This window comes from Zootermopsis nevadensis, unplaced genomic scaffold (genome assembly GCF_977971745.1).
Source record: "Zootermopsis nevadensis isolate Lab colony 2312 unplaced genomic scaffold, Znev_1.0 Znev_ptg000024l, whole genome shotgun sequence".
Classification (NCBI taxonomy): Eukaryota; Metazoa; Arthropoda; class Insecta; order Blattodea; family Termopsidae; genus Zootermopsis; species Zootermopsis nevadensis.
Window position 1 is genome coordinate 11,095,989 of NW_028259156.1, and position 19,258 is coordinate 11,115,246.

At 37.3% G+C, this 19,258-nt stretch overlaps 1 protein-coding gene across 3 annotated transcripts in view; it reads right to left on the reverse strand.

Moving 5' to 3' along the window:
• The window catches only part of Cdep (Chondrocyte-derived ezrin-like domain containing protein), a 76,768-nt gene that overhangs the window by 35,704 nt on the left and 21,806 nt on the right, over nt 1-19,258 (reverse strand). For all 3 annotated transcript variants that reach the window (XM_022068607.2, XM_022068605.2, XM_022068608.2), the window contains exons 6-11: nt 18,112-18,199; nt 17,748-17,903; nt 16,380-16,540; nt 16,171-16,245; nt 10,080-10,186; nt 8,808-9,218 (exon numbers count right to left, since the gene is read on the reverse strand). In XM_022068607.2, the coding sequence (XP_021924299.1) occupies nt 8,808-9,218; nt 10,080-10,186; nt 16,171-16,245; nt 16,380-16,540; nt 17,748-17,903; nt 18,112-18,199 (998 nt within the window). The remainder of the gene's footprint in view (nt 1-8,807; nt 9,219-10,079; nt 10,187-16,170; nt 16,246-16,379; nt 16,541-17,747; nt 17,904-18,111; nt 18,200-19,258) is intronic.

Sequence of the window (19,258 nt, forward strand, 5' to 3'; positions counted from 1 at the left end):
TATAAGATAATTTTAAAGAACATGGCATATTGGAAAAAGTGTTGCATTTTGAAATATTAAGTCCATTTTTAGTATAACTGAGATTAATATAATATTTATATTTTCATTATATGTTTTATATAAGACATATAAATAATTTAACTATTAGTAACGAGGAATTGATATAACACATGTTTCTATTATGACTGAACTGTCAAAGCTTCAAAGCTGTGTTCTTCTAACATTATAATTTGAAATAAGAATAGCATTTAACAGGTATGTCGATACTTCTCCAAAATTCATGAAGCAAGTTAAAAAAGTTCTAGTATGCAATGCTGCATGATAACAACTACAACAAACAAATATCTTAAGCATGGGTATTATTATTGTGGTATATCACTGATTCCAAAAGCTACTGCAATATGTACAATCAAGATTTAAATTATTAAATTCGCAACACATCAATGTGAGGAATGTCTGCAGCAAGTGAAAAACATGTAATATAATAGACCTGCCTCAAACTGGTATTTTTATGATAGAGCAGCAATGTTTTGAACTATACGATATTTGACTCATATTAAAATGCCAATTTTTTGTCTTCTGAGCTATGAACTGTCATCATAAATTGAAGTCTGTAAGAATGCTAAGAAGAGATTCATTTCAGGAACATTATTTTCATCTGTCACCATCTAAATTGTAAGGTACTGGGGTTAGACGTAGCAGAAACACTCTGCAACATGGCTAGCAACAACAACATAACAATTACAACAAACAAATTTAAACCCAACATAACAATTTTGTATGCAAACTTCATCTGAAGAAAATCACTCTTAATACTGCGCATTAAGTGTAAATTATACAACAGTCGTCATAAACTAAACTGAATAATTGAGTCACAAATACGGCAGTACAATAAGCATAAATTTTAAATCATTCTAAACCTGGCTGATGATAGGCTTTCATATTACAGGCAGCAAGTAATGAAAAAACTGGAGGCAAAAGAAATGTGAGAAATTTTTCACAAAAAGAGGGCAAGAGACACAGAGTAACTTAATCCAGCACAAGTCCAAACAAGCTGTGACAAAAACTACAGGATGGTTAACAATGACCTGCTGTTTGGTGCCTATAAAACCCCTTTTCAACAACACCAGTTTTGTCATCTTTTTAATTTTACAGTTAAAAAAATTCAGCAACAAAAATGCCATATCAAAAGCCACTCAAATAACTAAGTGAAGCCGTTCATTATGTATTTTATTAATATGTTTACTTTAAATAACCATTCTTTTGGATGAAATGTAAAGCACATGTTTTATGCTGTTTCTGAAACATGCCAGCTTGTAACAAACTATGCACTTTCTTGATCTTCAGTTTGACCTCCAATTACAAGCAGATGCAATCTATCAAAATTGCAATGTGAAAATTAAAAGTTTTCTAAATGATTTGTGATGGACAAGTTGCAATGAGACAGGATTTTCTCCAAGTTCTTTGGTTTTCCCTGTCAATATCATTCCACCACTAACTCATACTCACTCACATATCATCTGGGGGCTGAATAATGGGCCTGTTAGCGGCTACAGTTCCACAGAGACATAGTCTCCTCCATTGCAACAATAATGATAACAACAAGAAATATATTAAATTTACATGTTACTCATTAACCAACCAAAAGGAGAAAATGAATGAAAGAAAGAAAAAAGAAAGAAGTGCTCAATGTGGCAGTATCTAAAAAAACAGTATTATCAAAATACAAAGTAAAAATCAAAGTCCTCTTACACATCCCTAGCCAATCACAGCAGACCCCAATAAAATAAGGATCATTTTTATACCAAAAACAACTATAAAATTATGTAACTAAGTAAAATTCAGATCTTTAAGCAATAGAAAATACTGTATTGACTTCTCTATAAATAATAAGTAAGTTCCAAAGATAATCTATTTCTTTCTACATAATTGCATTACACGACTTCACACAGAAGACTGCTTTGGCACAAACGTAACTATGGATGCTGAATCTATAGTACCCTGGGTAGAAACCTGTGACTTATCACCTGACAAATGAGTTTCTACAGCTGATGTGGAGGAGACTTCAACTATTTGTCCATCCCTTACTTCCAAATCAACTGTAACTCTATGCCTCTTTTTGGGTTGTGACTTCCTTCGCTTGGGAGCACGTGCAACTCTCTCAGTAACATTTGATCCATCAAGAGATGAAGAGGTGTCCCCATCACTCTGTGGGCTCCTAGCAGCTGCTGCAGTTGAATAGTAGGAATAGCATCTCGATCTGACTTTAGGACCACTTATTTGTTGAACAGAATAAGTAGATATACTTTTCTCATTTGACCATCCAGCAGGTGCATCTAGACTCTGTGAAGAGAGGTCCTTTTCTCCTCTTCCTTGATTCAAAACTGCTCTTTCTAACATTTTATCTCCTTCATCCGAATGTGCAGTTGAATAATATGGAGTGCACTTGGGCCTAACAACTTTTACTGGTCTCTCAGAAGACATAATGGGTACTGGGACATTATCAAAAGAAGTATCAACACTGGTAAGACTTTTGGATGCTGAGTAAAATGTAATCCTTGACTTCTGTCCTGAAGAAGGTTTTCCCAGTCTGGTAGGACTAGAGTCATCAAGACAAGTATCACTCTTTGCGCCGGAATAATAAGAAGGGCTCCGCGACCTGTTTGGCGAAGTTTTGCTACTGGTAGGTAGATCAGGTACTGATCGTCTGAGATCATTAAGTGAAGTGTTTTCACTCTTAGCACTGGAGTAGTGGAGTGGACACTGAGGCCTAACTGTGCTTGTACTACTGGACCATTCAGACAGGGAAAGTGCCATAGATGTGTCTTCACTAAGTGAGCTTCCAGCACAATAATGTGAAGGACACTTTGGTCTAACAGCAACTTTTACAGTACCATCCAAAGTCGTTGCTGACGAAGACAGACATTCTCCTGACAAGAAGTCATCATCTTCATCCTGAAGTGTGTGGTTCTCATCTGTAGAACTACCATCACCACCAGTTGGATCAGTAGCTGAGTCAATGACCAGCACTTTGCAAGCTTCCTCTGGGTGAATTTCCATATAAAAGGTTTCCACATGACTTACAACTGGTGTTTCAAAAACTGATGAAGAGGTGGGAGGAGAAGGCCAATCATCGTCTGAAAGTAATGGAGGTGGAATATATATATTACCAGAGAAAGGACCAGTTGCTGGAGTGTCAGACTCTGTGGATACACCTAGGGGTTTTATTCCACAAACACCTTCGTCTATTGTGGGGCCACCAGAAGGCGGATCAGATGAAAGGCTAGGTTGGTGATCACTAGAGAGTAAAGATTCATCATCTACTGATGGTGATCTTGATGAAGGTTTGGTAGAATCATCATCTAAGTCAGAGCGTTCCTGTTCTGAGGTTGTACTTCTTTCACTGATACGAGAGAGAGTGCGTGATAAGGCAAACACCCCAGGACCTCCATAACCTCCTACACTTGTAATGACATCACCAATACAAGGGTAACCAAAAGAAGTTGGAAAGTCTATGGAAGCAGCTGCGTCTTCTCGTTCATTATTTGATGGGCTTGAAGTTGTCTCCTCTTCATCAGGAGGAAAAAATCCTTCCTCCAAACTAGAACTGCCACTAGATTCAAGCAGAAATGGGCGCCAAGTAGAAGACAGTTCTACTCGTGCAGGAAGAGCCAAAGATGAAGAAGATGAGGCTTCTTCTTCTGACTTGCTTCTTTCAGCAACAACTTTATCATCCTTCATGGATTCAGGAGACTCTTCATCTCTACCTTCTTTAAGAGACTCAGGTAAGTCAATTCCCACCACTGGTTTTTCTTCCAGTTTAAGAGTACATGAATTATCCTTCTTTTCATCTACCATAATTCTCCCTTCCTCCAACTTTATTTTGCTCTTCCTATCTGACTTCTTTTCTTGAAGAATTATTCCATCCTGGCTGGCCAAACTAATACTATCTCTTACAGATTGCTGCTCCTGTCTGACACATTTTGATGATCCTGTGTTCTGTTCTTCAAGATCAACAAACATCCCTGAAAATCCCTTTTTCTCTTGATTAAGTTCCACCTGTTCTTGTTCTATTAGAAAATCACTTGAGGATTTTAACAATGTATTGCTTTTCTTTTCATCAACTACTTGCTTTACTGTTATATTAAATTCATTCTCTTGGACACTACTTTGTATGACAGAGAGACTACTTACTTCTATATGCATCTGTGATTTATCCTCTTCTACAATTTGTCCTACTGTTCCTTTAATTTCTTCACATCTTTCAATATTCTCTGCCATAAGCCCTTTACCCGCTGAACTGCCTTCAGTAGAATCACTCTCCTGTGCAGCAATTGCTGCTTGTTCTTCACAACTTTCTCTTACTTCTTTATGCATTTTCATGCCAGAAACTGTATAATTTCTATCTCCTTTTCTTTGAATAGAATTATCCTTGTCCAATTCAATTTCTACAAATTCTTCTGATTGTTCCCTTGGTGGTTCTAAATCCTGAGCAGGGACATGAGATGATGCTGAAGTTGAACTTAAGTTATCATAATCACTGCATGTATCTGGGCTTCTCCTTCCATCTTCATCTATATACTGAAACTCATGACCTACATCTAGGGCTCCCTTCAGGGCATAATCAGCTGCTAAGAGCTCTTCATGTATGTCCTCAACTGAAACCCAATGATCTAGGCTGCTTCCTTCTTCATCTAATGGAATAGCAGGAATTTCATCATCAGATGTTGCTATAGCTTCTTCTTTTTCTAAGGAATTACTTTCAATTTTAATTATTTCTATCAATTGTGCTTTAACCTTTGCAGTGCCCTTCTCAGACACTGGGACATGCCAATCCTTTGACAGTACTGTCTGATGCTTTGCCTTTGTTGCTGGAATTGCTAAGTTACCTCTTTCAACTTCTGATAAAGGAGTGTCTGGCAAAATGGCTGATACTATCAAAGTCCCAGTAACTTCACTTTTGTTAGTACTATCTTTTGTGTTTTGAAAAAAATCAGTTTCCATTTCTTTGTTCTCAGGTTCTAAGACTGGTACAAACTGTGATTCAGGAGCTGGAGGCTGTGAAGTTTGTGACTCAGCTACAAAAATACTCTGCAGATCTACTGAAACCAGCTTAGCATCATTTTTAATTCCAGATGCTTGCAGAGACTCTCCTTTTTCTGTGGTAAGTGGCGTTTTGACTTTAACGTCTGAAACATTTTTGTTCTTAGATTCAGTTTTGGGATGTAAATGACCTTCAGATGTTGTAGCTGAGGTTGCTGTTGATAGGACTGTTTTATCTTCAACCGGTACTAGAACACACTGAGGTTCTTCCAATTTTAATGATGTACTTTCTTTCATGGTTAGCTCACATATTTGTTTACATTCAAATGAAAAATCATGAAATTCATAACTTTGAGTTGTGTTTTTCTTGTCATTACTTGATTCTTCAATAACCGCTTTTGGATGAAAAGACACATCAGAATGATCCCTGAACTCAGGAGGTAATTCAATGTCATCAAATGTTTTGTAATCACCAGAGTTCCCACCTTTGTCTCTGCACAGAATTTTTCTTTCTCTCTCCTTGAAATTTTTATCTAATTCACGACTCTCATTGAAAATATTTTCTGAACCTGAGATGTCTTCTAATACTTCTAACTCCTCATGAGTATCCACTTCAGTATCAGAAAAATGTGTTAATAGAGAATTAATGTCTTTGCTAGTTATTCCTACTGAAATATTTTCTTGTCCTCCAACAATTTCTGAACATGTTACTTGAGGTAACTGAAATTTGTCTATTTTTTTAATGTGCAATTCTTCAGGCCCATCTGTCTTCTTCATTTCTTGAGGCTGTTGATTTCTGTTATCAATAATAAATTCAATGGTAGAATGTTCATGTAAATATTCTGCAGTCTGTTCACTTTCACCTTTCATTATTTTGACATCATTAACTTTTAATGATTTTAAACTTGTAGGTTTATAAGGTACTTGAGGTTTAACAGTAGGCTGTTCTTCTGAGACACATAATTCAGTCTGTGGTGTGACATTACCAACTGTTGGTGAAAATAACTGTTCTGCCTGTACATCAGCTGCAGGTTTCTGTACTGCTTTAGACTTTACAGGCCTCTTCATGTTTGATGGAAAAGCTTCCTGCATATCTTCATAAATGCTTCGTCTATCAGTAAGAGGAGGAGAAGAACCCTTCTCTGCATCTTTGCCTGCAGTTCTTGTTGATGGGAGTTTGAAGTTAGCACTCTGAGATGTAAGACCGTGTTTGTCTGGTTGTAATGGATTCAAAACATCAGCAATCACTTTATCACCTACATTTGATGAAGTATGTTTTCTTAATGGTTGAGATGTCTGTTTTGGAACTTCCCATTCCAACAGCCTGCCTAACACATCTTGTGTATCATCATCTGTAATACTACTTTCATCTTCAATAGTGGAAGGCAGTCGTTTAGCTATAATTTCCAAAGGCTTCAGAGGTTCTGACTTTCCAACACCATTATCAAGAGTGTCATCCTTGCTTGAGAAAGCATCTGCAGGTGGAAGACAATGCACAGCCACAACTGGAGCATCTAGGGACTTAGCTCGACGTGAAGACGCAGGAGATCCAACTTGACGTACTGGTGAAAATGCAGAACCTTCTGAGAGACCAAGTCGAGCTCGAGCAAACAGAATTGGAGAGCGATCACGCTTACGAGGCAGCAACGGTCCTGTAGGTAATTCAGTTGGAGGTCCCATTCTGCTCTTCCTTGGAGTTGCCAAGGATTTCTCCCCACGTTCATCATCGCTACTTGTAACAGATCTGGGCGTAACATCTTGTATCACCACACTTGATTCTTTAGGCAATTTCTCCAGAATTTCACACTTAGTTTCATCAACTGTCTGTACTGACTCCAAAATAAAGTCTGACTTCATTACAGATTCAGATATTTTAGCATCATCTGTATCAGCATCTTGTGAAATAATAACTCTGGACATTTCCTTTGTATCATGACTAGCATCCTTACTTCTAACCATTTGTGCAACATTCTTTGTAGCATCAGATATATTTCCTATTTTTTCTGCCATTTCAAAACTACCAGAATTAGCAGAACTCTGTTGTTCAGCAATGTGCTTATCATCTGATGCTTTCCTTTTATCCATTCTACTGAAATTATCTTCATGTTTATCCTTTAGTACCAGTTTCTTATCTGACTTCTGTGCTTTATAGTCATCAGTCAACATTTCCACTGAATGGAGTACCGCATTTTCTTGGCTAGCAGCAGTTCCATTCATTGCATGTCTTTTGTGTAATGTATAGGGGATGTTATATTCACTAAGGCTTGCAGCCATAGTGCCAGCATAATGTGATGACTCATCTCCCTCTACCTCATCATCTGATTCTCCACTCCCAGCTGGTGTCACATCTATAGATTTCTGATGAGTTAATACACGTCGTTTCCTCTTACTGCTGCCCTTTGTCCTAAAACTACCTGTATGAGGATCACTTTTTGCCCTTTCAACAGGGGTATGGGTCATACCTACCATCCTACCACCACTGTTAAGTACCTCTTCTCTACTATCGAAACCTACAACTAACCCAGGTTTACATTTGGCATTGTATTCCAGGAAGTGTGTCTGTGCTTGTTTGCTGTTTACTGTGTGAATAAGCCCTTCTTCATTACTGACTGTAACATGTTTATGTGGACTAGAAATACATTCCTCCTCTCTACTCTTTGGTTTATATTCATGATATATAGACACCAAGCTTTCTTCATGACCTGTGCCACCAAAACCCTTCCGTTCAAGTGTATAAAACTGTGGTGATTGTACTTGCATTGAGGTCTGAATTTCTCTGTTTTCTCTCATTACATTTCTGTCATCTAGGCCCTTTCTTTCATCAATATCAGTATCTGTACTATGCAGTCCACCTATTACATTCTCAACACTAGATTTATTACTTATTTGCTTGGCATAAGTTTGAGAACCTACAGTTTCAATCTCATCCATCTGAAACACAGCCAAATCATCATCATGACCAACCCTAAACATTTCATCTTCATCCATTGGAAGGATGTCCCCACCCGATTCTAGACTGCAGGATCTTGTCCCTGAGTATGATCTGACCCTGCACCTCATTGCATCCTTCTCATCATCATCCTCTTGTTCATCATCCCCCTCCTCCTCTCCCTCACGCTCCAGAAGCTCATAAGAATCATGTGAGAGATCATCATGTGAGTACATGATTTCCTCCTGTGACCCCGAGTCCATCCCCCCACTTGTCAGCAATATACACTCGCTTCCAGCTTCCATCATTCCCCCTGGTTCATCCCCACCACCACTCTCTGTAGAGAGGCTCGAGGTTGTGCCAGGATAGCTACTTGAGTAGATCCTGGTATCAGGAACTGTATCTGACCCCCGGTCTACCGAATTTGTTTTACTCCCTGCAGCACTATAACAAGCTCGCCGACTATCATCATAGCGTGTGATAGGAGATTCTATAAGACGCTCCTGTCTGTACACAGATTCATAGTATACCCTCCCATTCCGAACAGGATCAACACAAGTACTCACTTCTTGCCCCTTTTCAAATCTACTGTCATTGCGCAGATTCCTGCAGCTGGCACTCCTCTGCCAATCATGCCTACACAAACCCTGGTTAGACATTCTGTCAGATTGCTGCATACGGTTAGAAGCATTAGATTTAGATTTGCTAGTGTTAGAGCGAGGCAGGGTTGTAGGATGTTGTGTGATAATACGTGTAGTAGTTGGGGTTTGAGAAGTAGTAATGTGAGTGTGATGCGGAAACTGGCGAGACTGGGTGCTGCCATAGTTGATCTGACCTGTGTTCTGGTGTCGGTAAGGACTCTGATGTTGACTCCCGCCAGTACTCAGCATCCCCCGTTGTTCCGTCACTCCAGTGGTGTACTCTTGTTCCTCGTCGTCTGTCTGGCGCCCACCTGGGTAGAAATGCTGTGGGCTGGATGTGATCGATGTACCTGGCGACAGGGAGGTGGTGAGGGGGGGTGATGGGCTCGTAGTCCCGACACCTCCTGCTGCCATTATGGTCAAGTCCCGTGTATCGAAGTCGTGGATATCCACAGTGTGTGTTGGGGACAGGAGAGGACTCACATTGCCAGCTTGGTCCCTGTTGGAGTGGCGGTGGTGGTGGTGGTGTGAGCCCACACCCCGCTGGTGCTCCATCGTCGACCCCAGTGTCATCGAGCCGCATGAGAGAGACGCTGGAGTGCCGACTGCAATATGTATTAATTTATATTATCAGTTTGGGATCAGAAGCTTAATATGGTTCAGGTTCATGACCAAAGAAACATCAGAATTTATGTGAAAGTTTATATTTCATTCTGGAATAATGCAAACATGTAACAAAAGAATACAGTTATGCAAATAACTGTCAGTATATTATGTAAGATCTACAGGAAAGGGAGAAATTATTACACATTTCAGAGCATATGGATTTCAGATACTATTCTAATCAAACTTTACATTATTTATAACGCAGTAACAGAGAAGGACAGCTATGAGACTATACTATGTGAATAACAGGGCATAAAATATCACAACCAGGGAAGCGGTAACAATTCCAAAACATACTTTTAATGACTAAAAACATTCTTCCTCTAAATGTAAAGAAAAAAGTTAAATATATATTTGATACAGATGGAAAGGTGATAAATATCACATGGCAAAATTCTAATTTGACTCAATTCATTCTAATGTATTTTGAAGGTAATGGATTTAAAAATCACTTAAACATAATTTAGAAATATGCTACAAAACTAGTTATATTCAAGAAGGGGAAGAAACTATTGCCAGATACAACCATAAATGTCTTTGAATATGATATGACAAAAACATTCAATCAATCAATCACTCATTAGTACTTAAAGTATGCTGGATAAATACTTGAAAACATTTTACAGAAATCATTTATCAGGTAATTTGTACATGCTTCTAGCAACAAAACAGAATTCACAGCATTGAAATGGAGTGGTTGTCACCTACTACATGAAAATTGGATAACATCTCAGGAGAATCAAGAACAAATAAATATACAAAATAAAAAGAAGAAAGGCATGCTGCTTAAGAACACCTACCGACAGCATTATCTCCAAGAGGTAACAAGGGGTGTGCTGATAAGCTGGTTCCCACAACGTTCGCAACACTCGAGTGAGCCGAGCTCGAATGACGGAACGACTGAGACCTGCAGGGAGAAGAAGAGAAGAGGAAGTGAATTAGTCACTAGGCGAACCGTCACATACTTCGTTGTGCGCCCACACAAAACACACAATGGCTTCTACTAATAACATTAACAACTCAACATTAATGATAATGTAGAAGGAATACATCAGCATTTACTGTTGGTCAGTTGCTGATATTAAGAATGTGTAGTGATGCTTTTAAATGTTTCTGTCTTCATATACAAGTCTCAGTATTTTTTTAATATGTGGTTTGAGAGTAACATATTTAAGGCAATTATCTCACAATTCTCATCCTCCTCCCTTCCCCTCACCTTCCATGAGAATAAAATAAATATAGTCTACTAAAAAGAAACACAGAAAACATATCAAAGCCTACAACACATAACAGAAAAAACAACACATTCAAGGTCTCTTCAAGTCAACATATGAGTCTTGATTATATGGTGCAATGGAGTGACTACATGAATATGGAGGAACTCAATTGTCAGTACAAGATAAAATGACAAATTTCTTCATTCCTTCCCTTTATACATAGGATTAAGTATTATCTGATTTTTTTTCTATCTAAATTGTACAGGTAGTTGGCCAATAAATATTTGGCTCCGTAGTACACAGAAATACATCATACTATGACTTATTATAATGCACTGTTAACCCTAAATGAAACTAAAGTCATACAAAATTATATGCAAATAAAAACTGCCATTAAAAAAATGGGTTATGAAACTGGTACATTTACAGCATTTAACTTTATTTTTAAGACATATACTGTCAGTAAATATTAAATTAAGACTTACGTAGCAAACTGACAACAAAAGTAGCTCACTCTAAGCAAATATGTTTTATCTCTGGTATTATTAAAAAGTTTACAATTCAATGAACTCAACAAATTAACTGTTGGAGACATTTAATCCAATTGAAAGTTGGATATCTTATAATGACAAAATGACACTTAACAATGTAATGACAGAGTAGTGCTAAAAGAATGTCAGCAAGCTCTGAAGATAATCAAAGTCAACAAATCCCACAGTTTCAGCTCTGATATCCTGAATAAATATTTTATGTAAGATTCAGGACTGCTGACAACAGCTTACAGAGTTATCTATGCACCACATTTTTTATGACACAGGCATAACTTTACATTATAAACTGGAAAGTTACAACTTATTTAAAAAATTATTGTCCTTAAGTTTTCACTGCTTTTGAAAATTAAATGTGTTAAATGTTAAGATTTATCTGTTTTGGTACACAACGCAGTTGCAATTTTCAGTGTGAATATGTAATGGTTAGATGTTTTTAGAAGCCTTGTACAAGGCAGGCAGGGTGGTGAGTTTGGTTTGATAGTGCTGATTGGTTGAGCAAGAGTAGACTGCTATCCAACTGGAGATAAGGGAGTAGTTGCAGAAAAGAGGTGAAGAAATTTTTTTTGAGGGACACATCGTGAGGAGAAGAGATTATGAAAGAAGTCTTGGTGTCCACGTGAATCAGAAAAGGATTTTTCAAAACTATGGGGATAGAAGAGGTGACACTTTTACCACAAGGTTTGGAGGAGAGGTGATGAAGAATGGCCCTTTTCAGGGTTAAATGATAGGAGAAGAGGTAATGAAAGAATGCCAAGAAGTGGAAAAACTTTATGGGAAGAAGAGGCAATGAGAAGGTTTTCTCAACAAGTATGGGGAGGAAGGTTTAGTCAGTGGTTAGGGACGAAGGTAGTTGCCTGGGTGGCCTGTTCTACTGCTTCATTAACATTAACATTGATAAAAAATGGGGATGCAGCTAGATACAACATGTCTATAAAGGTCGCTCACTCTCCGAGACCTTATCTGATGACAACCTCTTATATGATAAACACAGAGAATAATTCTGACATCACACCAAACTTCATTATGAATTTAACTGGTCATTAATATATTATATTTATTAAGTCAGGTCTGACTGACAGCACACATTTACATGTACCCATTCCCTGTTTTTTTTTCATATATCATGATTACAGTTCCATTGTAACAGCTGAACTCAGAACTGTATAATAAATTAAACCGACCTTCCACATCAACAAACTGTTCACATATACAAGCTATTTCAAGCAAAATATTAGTTCAACATTTGTTTTTTCTCCTCATTATGAACCTGCAACACCAGTTTTATGAGTATCACCTAACAAAAGAAATATGCTATAATGAAAGATACTTCTGCAGTGTGAAATTCATGATATTAAATATACCAAAAATTCTGAAGTGTTATAAATAATGTCACTGTAACAACTGCTTATAAATATACTGAGAATGCAATTTGAAGGTTTTGCAAATGACCATTCCAATTTTTATATTACACTGTTTCTACCAATTGTTATCAGCACAATCTTACAAATGCACCATTCCTATCCAATCAAGGTTGCTGGAGGGTAAAGTTGATAAAATATTTCACTCCCAAGGCTCCAAGCAGATACAACTGAAGGACATGATAAACAGATAAAGGAACTACCATGGCAAACAGCACACAATGTGCATTGGTTAGCAACTGTCAGCTGCATACACATAAAAACAAAACAGTTTTTAACACTACCAAACAAATGAAGTAAATTTTTGCTGGTTCATGCATGAGTGTTGAGATAAAAGTTCAGGTCACCTAGTTCTACTGAAGTAGTTAAATCAATGAGTTTATGTTGACTGAAGAGGCAGTACAAAAAAGGTTAGTAAATTGTATGAAGATATCTGGTGGGAAACCTCCTGGAGAGCAACCACTCGGTACACAAAGAAGATGAGATGATAATATTTTAACATGGATCTTACAAAAACAGTTTATAAACAGGATAGAGTAAGCAGTTTTTGGTATTAATGGTGTTGAATCTTTGGCTTTTATCACCAGATTGTTGGGTGTGTAGCTGATTACACAGGCAATGGTACGAATAATGTCTGCACTATCAACAGGGCACAATGGTACCTGCACCTTGTCGTGGTGGTGGGGCTTGAGTACCTCAGTGATCCCAAGAGCTACGCTGGCAGTAGCATAGCTACTGGTAGGGCCTCCCTAGCCAGATTGGTCGAGTGGGAGAGGTCAGACTAAGACAGGTACCCTGGTCCTCCAGGTTGGGGGTTGGTCGCAAGGCTAACAACCTTGCACCGTAAAAAGGAAGAGGAGAATTGAGGAGGCCATGGACCGAATACGGACGGGAGAGCCATAGAAGAAGAAGAACACATATTCTTCCATACAAAATCAAATCTTTTCCCAGAGGACAGCAAGAATAACAGAAGGCAGTATGAAGGCATGGAAGTGAACACAATATCAGACATCATTTGTCAATCAGATGGCACCATTTCAGACTCATATGAACTGATTATAAACATGAATACATGAACAAGATATATACACAGATTATAGAGTTAACAGCAAATTAAATCATTGGTTTTGATGTAACACCAAAGACTACTGACTGTCTGCAGCACTTTAATACCACATAAAGAGAAGAGCAGGAGATAATTTAAAGAATATTTTTGACATGCAGAACTAAAGAAAAAGAAATGATATCTTTCATTTACAAAATATAACTTATTACAACCCTTCCTTAATTCAGAGATGGCCAACTTCAATAAACAGCATGAGTATTTTATTTGCACATATTATTTCCCAATTTTCACAATGAGAAATACATACAGAATTGTGAAGGGGAAAATTCTTGGAAAATTCAGGAGATGGGAGGACAAGCTTAACAGATTCTTAAGAAGACAAGTGGTAAGGATGGGAAGTAGATGGAACTGGCTCAAGATCATGTTTAGGTTTTAGTATTACTGGTGTTGATCTATCAGGACTCCCACTTACACTCACCTCATATCGCCAGTCTCTCATCATCAAGTAATCTTCTTATTTTGAATACATATTTAATAGGTAATGGACCTGTTTCTTTCCTAAGCGTTTTTCAGACTTAAAGAAATAAAAGAAACACAACAAATGTAAATACTGTAAATTACTGCAAAATACTAAATACAGTATCATTCTGAAGGTACCACTAACTGAATGAACATTAAACAAAAATTTGCATTATACTGAGTTCAGCACTACAGCAGGGCCAAAGTATACACTAAAACAAAACTCATAAAATATAGAATGGAAAGACAATGTACAAAAAACAAAACTATAACAAGGGCTCTACTTTATAATAAAATACCTTAGAGGCAGCAATAAAATGAAAATATGTGAATGATCCCTTTCAATTGAACAGTGTCTAAAGAAAATGTACGAAACAAAGAACTACATGAGAGCCACTTATTTCTTCTTAATCGTAAAACAAAACAATCCTGTTTTCAGTGATGCTTAAATTGATTATTCACTAATCATAATCAAAACTGCAGATCTCTACTTGTTACATGGGCAGGGATTATACACTACAGAGGTCAGCACCATGGTTTTCACACTACTGCATGGGCAAGTGGGTACAATTCGTGCCAGGTACAAACAGATCAGAACAGCATTTTTCAGTACAAAATTTACTTACAACAGCAGAAAACTCCCCATTGTATCAAATTTCATGTTTCCAGTCTGATTCTCACTCTGTTGTAAGGTGAAAAGTAAATCCTATGGGAAACATGTAAAGCCTTTTTCAAGATACCTCATATAATATTATTCTTTCAGAAAAAAATCAAAATGACGTACTGTATGTTATCCACAACATATTAATGGAGCTGGCCATCTCTGTCTTTCTTAGCATAACTTCAAAACTGTATCTTGTTTCTGTGTACTAACACCCTTTTCTTTCACTTTCATTCGGTACCTGCATCAATACTATATAACATCAGTAAGTATCATTAAATAAAAAAGAATAAATAAATAAAATGTTACTGCAATATTTCTGCTACAGTACAAATTATTTAGCCATTACTTTTTCATTTAGAAATATGAACACTCAACTTCAGTTTGTTGAATGTTGGTATGACAAAATTTGCATTACACACTTTCAAGACTTTAACAAAAATAAAATACAAAAAAAGTCAATCAGATATTAATTAATTAAAAGCAAACACATTAACTGTGACCAAACGCACATTGTTTTGGATCATTACTTCTAACATGCAGGAGCTGAGGCAGCTCAGTCAGTACAGTGACTGACCACAGATTGGATGACTGGGGTTCAATCCCCAACAAAGGCAGAGGATTTTTCCTCTAGCCTCTGTGACCAGACCAGTTCTGGAGTCCACCTAGCCTACTGTCCAATGGGTACCAGGGTCCTTTCCCCAGGGGTAAAACGTGGCCACGGAGTGACGCTAACCACTCACCAACGCCAAGGTTAAGAATGAGTAAGAGCTATATGTCCTCTCCCCCAAGCGCCTACATGGCAATAGTGGTACAGTTTAACTTTTTTACTTCTTTATAACATGCAAAAAGATACAGGTCATGCAACACTTAAAACATTGCAAAAACAAGCAAAATAACTGAATGAAAAGGTGTCTAAAAAGTCTTTAAACATAGAACAAATTGTATATATAAAGAAATTTAATTCTTTAATTCCAAATTCAATTAGTCAGCTTAGTGTGTTATTAAACCTGACAAACATAACTTACACAAATATACCAAACTCTGTATTGGTAGGTTACATATTTAGCTGTGTGGATTGTAGTTTTCTGGGTTGACACCAGGCAATCTTACAGTTAGTTACCAACATTTTACTGTGTTCACAAGAACCCACCATTGGGCCCTGAGCCTGAAATATTCAGTTCATATCCAGTTTAATATTATCCTTTCAACTAGACATTGGTCTCACAAGCTGTCTCTTCCCTTCAAGTTTTCTGACGAAAGGTTTTTTGTATTTTACATCTCTCTCATGCATGCTACATGCCATAACCAAATCATCTCCTTCACTTCATGACCACAACAATATTTGGTGAAGAAAACATACACATTGCTGCCCTAAATTCTTCAAGATTCATATCTGCTTCAACATCACACACAGTAACTGAAATAACTATTACTCAAAATATTAACATACACTTACCTCTGAAATGTCTGCCTTTTCACATAGTTCTCACGTACAAATTCAACAATTTGCTTTTGAGTTTTACCACTGTACCTATATAAGAGAAAGAGAATTTTAAAATTTTACATAATCAGTTAAATAAAAATCATTAAAAGAATTAAAGTAAAATTATGGAACATAAAGAAGGAGCATATTTCATAGCATTGTATAAATTTGTTAACACTAACCTAAAAGATGAACCTCGACTCAAGACGCGGGTTTTCTGCCTTGGAACATGTTTGATAGCTGAGCAGCGGAAGAAGCCATGGTTTTCTACGCACTTTTTCCAGAAATTTTTGCACTCATTTCGACCTTCAAAGAAAAACTCCACTGTATCTTTGTAGTAACCCTGAGAATAAAGTAAAAAATAAGCATATTAAAATCTAATAAAATACAAAAATGTACAAATAAATAAATAAATCCGTGGCGTAACAGCTCCAGAGAGCCAAAGCCGACTAGCTTGACTGCTGGTCTCACGTTCACATGCCTAAGCAGAGGTGAACGTTCATCCAACCAGATATAGGGTGACGTGTGGTCAGCACGACGAACCCCCAGCCATTGCTAGTTTTCCTGACCGGATTACGCTACCCATTGTAGCTCCCCAATTTCCTCACGATGCTGGGTTGGCACCGGTCCCATACACTGGTCGAAAGCTCATGAGAAAATTTCTTCTCCCCCCAGACTCGAACCAGCGCGCAATCCGTATCACCGGTCCGAAGCATGATGCCTCAGACCGCGCGGCTACGTCCAACACTGTATTTTGTGGTCTCTGGAGGATTAAAAATGTTCCCTTTATTCAAGCAAGTTTCGTTTAAAAAATCCACATATGACCTCTCAGCAATACATAAAAAGTTTAAGCAGCCACATCATATTTCTTTCTCTCTTTTTTCTTCATTATTAATTACATGCGCTAAATTTCACCAAAACTATGGAAACTCAGTTCATATATAAAATAATTCATCTGTTGATATTTTAAAAATTGACAATGCGTGATATTTTGCCTACCAACAATACAATACAGCAAGCCTACATACAACAGCTCATTGAACGTAACAGAAAATTGTACGCTGACCAGCTACTACACATCCAACTTCAACATATTCAAACTACATTTCACTTCATTTTGATTTTCTATAGAAATTTCTGAAGAGAGAGATAATTTATATTGTGTTTTAAAATATTTTAACAACAAATAAGGAATCACTTGGCAGCATCTTATTTTAAGTAATTTATTAACTGCACATAAAAGAAAAGAGATCACAGAGTTGTAGAGAGCACCAGAATATTGTTCAACACAGTTCAGGACACTGAAATTACATAGCGTATTGGCTCTATTACAAGATGGTTGTTTTGAGCAGTAACCAGAATTTAAAATTCATAACTGCTTTATAATCACACCTGACCATAGACTTCATCCCAAACTCTGAGAATGACATTCTGTGACTGTCTAAACCTCAAAAAAATAAGAAGTAAACTAAAAAGTTGATAACAACATTTCCAGAAAACATAGTCTCAGGTCTTCCACAACCCAGAACACCATCATCAATGCTACTTACATAGCCTTCTGGGTGAAGTTTCACAAGGAAGCGTTTTCTTTTAAAGCTGATTTTGCGAATCTTGGCCCAGGAAAACGTATTGATCTTGGTAAAGTTCTGGAAGACAACGATGCCCATGTGTGCCACAGCCAGATTCAGTGGCACGCCCTCATGATCCTATAAAATAGTAATGCTTACACAAACTACAGGAGCATAGTTTTCAGTCACTTCAGGAAAATATTTTGTATATTCGTTTTCCAGTAAAGTGTAACAGATTTTAAGACCATAAGGTAGGAAGAATAAATACTGCTGAAATGCAAATGTAAAAAGGTACGAAATATCATTGTGCTTTATATATAACAATTCTACATCACATAAACTTTACCTTTGCTGGATGCATCTTCATACCGTAAAGCTCACAACGACGGGATGTCTCCAGCAGATTCAAGTCGGCTTCTGCTGGTGACTGACCCCTGTAAGTAATTTACACATTTTATGCACTAAGTACTCACACTATACATTATTACATTCAATTATTACATCACAATTCCTCTGACTACCCCACAAGATTCCTTAAACATATATTGATCATTTGCTAAGAAATGTTGCAAATCACTAATGCACTAAGTCTCGGGCATGACGTTAAACTGCGTCTACAGACCAAGTGACCACCAGTGTAAGTGGTCCCCCTCTACCAAGTGCCAACAGCCTCCTCAGCACCCTCATGCCCTTGGGGTGAGAAATCACCCCTAAAGGCAGATGAACTGGATGGGTCAACGGCATAGGATGCGGAAGGCAAGGGGAATCCACCGCATTAAAGATCCTCAGGATTTCCCCAAGTATCAGCAGCTCAAGCTGCTGCCAATCAATCCTAGGATTGATTACAAAAGAAGAAGACTAATGCACTACTAAAAATAGCCGAGCTACTAAGTGAAATTTTTCTTTCTTTCCAAAAACTTTTAACTTTGACATATCTTCTAGCACTATTTTGAGAAAGTACAAACCAATCACAGTAACGTGCTTTCTAAACACCCATTTTAATCTTATACTTTAATTCAAGTCTTGATCTTTTAAATACCAACAGAAGTCGTTACCTGATCTCACTCAAAACTCTCAATTCATTTAAGATGCAACCTTGTCTTAAATAAACATGACACTGATGGGATATTTGGCTTCCAAAAAGGGACATATTCACTGCCAACAATGGTAACTGCTGATCAAGCAAGTGGATTCTTCTAATGCCAAAGATCAGATAAAATAGTTTATCTCTGTCTTTGATTGATATATTTCCTTCTTTCGAGCAAATAACACGTAACTGTCACAAAACTTTTAAAGAAGAAATCAAGAGTTTGAAATGACTGAAAAATAAATACACATACAAATTATACATACCAATTTGACACAAGCATTACTTTTCTTGACTGAGTTTAACAAAACAGTCAATAATGGCTTGTTAACACAATAATTAACAATAATGCCCGGCAGAATAGGTTAACAAAGATCTACTAAAACATGTTGACAAATTAAACATT